This window comes from Cibotium barometz, chromosome 55 (genome assembly GCF_041138505.1).
Source record: "Cibotium barometz isolate CiBa-2024 chromosome 55, ASM4113850v1, whole genome shotgun sequence".
NCBI lineage: Eukaryota > Viridiplantae > Streptophyta > Polypodiopsida > Cyatheales > Cibotiaceae > Cibotium > Cibotium barometz.
The window spans coordinates 32,825,618-32,829,924 of NC_141100.1; the positions used below are offsets into that span (position 1 = coordinate 32,825,618).

Genomic DNA, 4,307 nt, shown 5'->3' on the forward strand with positions numbered 1-4,307 from the left:
GACACTGAGATGGTTTACGGAACATTCCAGAGGTTAATAGGGTTAGTAGAAAAAATTCCCTTCACCTTAACAAAAATTTGGCCTAAGGTTGCTCTTGCCTTGTCTAATTAATTCATGTGAACAGTATTTTGGAGTTGGTCTGAATGTAAAGATGTAAAAACTGTAAAGTTGTTTTTGGAAATAAATAAATATATAACTATTGTTCCAAAAACAAAATGTTAGAAATTAAGGTGCTCTCTCTTCCCCCTCCCTCCGCCTCCGCCTCCGCCTCCGCCTCCTCCCCCTCTCTCTCGGCCCCTTTCTTTCTTTCTCTTTTCCCTTTCTCTCTCTCCGCACTCCCCTCCCCTCCTCCGTCCTCTCCTCTCCTTCTCCTCCTCTCACGATCAGTCATACAACCGCGTCGATGCAGACCGTCGTCGCTCAGGTGTATCTGGCGGAGCAAAGCACCCATATCTTGCTGTGGGTGTTTATTGAGCGCCTATGGAAGGACTACTTTGCAGATTCTTCGCAGTGGTGGGACAACTTCAAAAGCAAAGTAAGTGGCTGCCGTCTAGATTGTGAGGCTGGTGTTCTTGTATGTTGCGATCGAACAGACAAACCCAGAGGCCCTAGATCTCAAGGATAAGGATCGCTGTTGATGGACCGCCGTTGCAATCCAAGCTGTGTTATATACATGTTGTGGATTTACTCCCCTCTCTGGAAGAAGGTATGCTTCCCCAGCCCCAGCCCTCGGTTGAGAACCTTGTATACATCGTGCACACGTGCTCAAAAGAGAGGAACCTCGCATCTGCTGTGCGTTTGCATGCCTACACGTGCAACCGTGGGCTGCAAGCTCATACATCACTTGGGAACTACCTTGTCTCCATGTTCGTGGAAGTTGGAAGCATGTGCAATGCCCAAAAGGTTTTTGACAGGTTGCTGGCGAGGAATGAACGTTCCTGGAATTCTCTCATCCACGGTTACGTTGAACATGGGGAGTCAAGGCATGCTCTCACCCTGTACCAGAAAATGCAAGAGGATTCTGTACATCCAAGTGGGTTTACTTTTGTTGCCTTATTGAAGGCTTGTGCTAAGCTGAAAGATGTGGAAAGAGGCCAAGAAATACATGCTGAGATTGCCAGAAAGGGGTTGTTGAAAGTGGACCCTTTTGTTGGGACTGCGTTGGTCGATATGTATGCTAAATGCGGCTCACTTGAAAAAGCACAGGAAGTGTTTGACATCCTCCTGATTCGTAACGTAGTCACGTGGAATGCACTGATTGCTGGATATGTGCAACACAATCGCTGTGACGAAGCACTGAACTGTTTTGAACGGATGCAACTCGAGGGTGTCTCTCCAAATGCTGTCACGTTCACTTGCAGCCTCAAAGCTTGTGGCAGCATTGGTTCCACAGACAAGGGTAGCGAAATACATGCTGAGATTTCCAGAAAGGGGTTGCTAAAAACCAACCTCTCTGTTGGCAATATGTTGGTTGATATGTATGCCAAATGTGGGGTGTTAGCAAAAGCCCAGGAAGTGTTTGACATGCTTCCAGTTCAAAACGTAGTCACATGGACTGCACTGATTGCAGGATATGCACAAAATGAACGCAGCAACGAAGCACTGAAGTGTTTTGAACAGATGCAGCTCAAGGGTGTCGCTCCAAATGCTGTCACGTTTGCTTGCAGCTTGAAAGCCTGTGGCAGCATTGGAGCCATAGACAAGGGCAGTGAAATACATGCTGAGATTGCCAGAAAGGGGCTATTGAAAACAGACCTTTTTATTGGCAGTGCATTGATTGATATGTATGCCAAATGTGGCATGCTAGCAAAAGCACAGGAAGTGTTTGACATGCTTTCAGTTCGAAACGTAGTCACATGGACTGCATTGATTTCAGGATATGTGCAACACGACCAGAGTGAAAAGGCACTACATTGTTTTGAGCAGATGCAACTTGAGGGTGTCTCTCCTAATGCTGCCACGTTTGTTTGCAGCTTGAAAGCATGTGGCAGCATTGAAGCTGCAGATAAGGGCAGTCAATTACATGCGGAGATTGCCAGAAAGGGGCTGTTGAAGACTGACCTTTTCATTGGCAGTGCATTGGTTGATATGTACGCAAAATGTGGCATGCTAGCAAAATCACAGGAAGTGTTTGACATGCTTCCAGCTCGGAACGTTGTCACTTGGAGTGCATTGATTATGGGATATGCACAACATGAGTGCAATGAGGAAGCACTGAACTGTTTTGAACAGATGCAGCTCGAGGGTGTCTCTCCAAATGCTGTCACATTTGTGTGCAGCTTGAAAGCATGTGGCAGCATTGGAGCCATAGAACAGGGCAGTAAAATACATGCTGAGATTGTTAGAGAGGGGTTGTTGGAAATAGACCTCCTTGTTGGCAGCACATTGGTTGATATGTATGCCAAATGTGGCTCACTTGCAAAAGCCCAGGAAGTGTTTGACATGCTTCCGGTTCGGAATGTAGTAACATGGAATGCACTGATTGCAGGATATGTACAGCATGAGCATGGTGAGGAAGCATTGAACTGTTTTGAACAGATGGAAGTGGAGGGTGTCTCTCCAAATGCTGTCACGTTTGCATGCAGCTTGAAAGCCTGTGGCAGCATTGGAGCCACAGAGAAAGGCAGTAAAATACATGCGGAGATTGCCAGAAAGGGTTTATTGAAAACGGATCTCTTTGTTGGCAGTGCATTGGTTGATATGTATTCCAAATGTGGCTCACTTGCAAAAGCACAAGAAGTGTTTGACAGTCTTCCAGTTAGGAATGTAATCACATGGAGTGCACTGATAACAGGATATGCCCAGCTAGGAGAAATAGAAAATGTTCTCTCTATCTTCGACAAAATGACAAAAGAAGGCTATAAACCAGATCCGGCCACATTTGCTAGTGTTCTTAATGCTTGCAGTCATGCCGGTCTGGTAGATAAGGGCCAGACATACTTCCAGGCCATGAACAAAGACTATGGCATCCCTCCAACTCTTAACCATCACACTTGCATGGTTGATCTCCTTGGTCGGGCAGGCCAATTAGACAGGGCTGTAGCAATGATGAAGAAGACACCATTCCATCCCAGTATTGCAATGTGGATTGCAGTGCTGGGTGCTTGTCGAAAGTGGGGCAATGTGGAGCTTGGAAGACATGCCTTTGAACAGGCAGTGCAATTGGATGAGAAGGAAGCTGCAGCTTATGTTTGTATGTTTAACATCTATGCAGATGCTGACATGTATGAGGATGCAAAGGTGGAGGCAGTGAGAGTGAAAAAACAGAAGCCTGGACAGTGTGGTGGACTGATGCCGGTGGAATTATGCATTTGATTTTGATTGGTGGATAAAAAGCATTCCCAAGGAAAATGATTTAGGCAAAGCTCGAAGAATCATGTACAGGATTCAGGAAATGAAATATTTCTGATACTTTTTGGGTACTCCCAAAGTGTTACAGACTTATATTATATGTATACACATCAAATCTAGATGAGGATCTACTATCTATGTCCATTTTTTATGTTCTCAAATGTGTGCTGATGGAGACATAATTGGGTTATTATTGGTGCACTTGACAAAGTTTCAATTAAGAAGTCTTATATAAGATTTTGCATAAGCTAGTCAAGAAGAACCACCAACGTTTATGCTTTTTTGAGCTCGGGAGCGCTTCTGAGCTCCCCCCCATCGCCTGTGTGTCGCCTGTGCTCCCCCCCCCCCCTCCTGTTGCGTGTCTTAGCCCGCCCCCCCTCTCTCGCTTCTCGTGCCTCCCCTTCTTCCTCCGCCCATCCCCCCTCTACCCTCGGCACTTCCGTCTTCTCCCACCCCCCTCTCTCTGCTTTCCTTTGCATCCCTAGCCTCTCGCCTCCTTTCGTAGGCGCCCCCCCCCCTCCCCCTCCCCCCCCTTTTTTTCCGTCCTCTTTTTCTGTTCTCTGCCTCTCTCCGTTTCTCCCCTCCCGTGCAGGTTGGTGCTTTCAGGCTCTTTGGGGTTTTTGCTCTATTCGGCAAGCTTCGGCCTATTCTAGTCTTCGTCCTCAGGACTCCTCCATGGCAGGCGCTCCGTCATCCCCGACCGAGGCCGCCGTTGCTTGCATTTCCTTCTCCGAAGCGGATCTTCAGATTCGTGCAGACAGCTCAGGGATCTTTTACATTCAGTGCAGCCCTGGGGACAGAGTGGGATCTTGGGATGGTGGCAGCTGCCATCTAGGGCCAGGCAGTCGAGCTCTCCCAGCACCTCCAGGATCTTCGCATCACTGACATTCTCACCCATTTCTGTCCTTTGGCTAGGATGGAGCTTGGAGGCTCTGCTCATTGAGGCCAGGACAGGG

At 47.5% G+C, this 4,307-nt stretch overlaps 1 protein-coding gene across 1 annotated transcript; it reads left to right on the forward strand.

The window, feature by feature from the left end:
• Window positions 1-226: 226 nt before the first annotated feature.
• Window positions 227-3,422, forward strand: LOC147607629 (pentatricopeptide repeat-containing protein At2g03380, mitochondrial-like). Its single transcript, XM_086790410.1, has one exon. The coding sequence runs from the start codon at window positions 709-711 to the stop codon at window positions 3,313-3,315; it is 2,607 nt and encodes an 868-aa protein (XP_086646536.1). The 5' UTR covers window positions 227-708; the 3' UTR covers window positions 3,316-3,422.
• The last annotated feature ends 885 nt before the right edge of the window (window positions 3,423-4,307 follow it).

Coding starts and splice junctions, on each gene's coding strand:
- LOC147607629 (XM_086790410.1), top strand. CDS start 709: ATGCTTCCCCAGCCCCAGCCCTCGGTTGAGAACCTTGTATACATCGTG.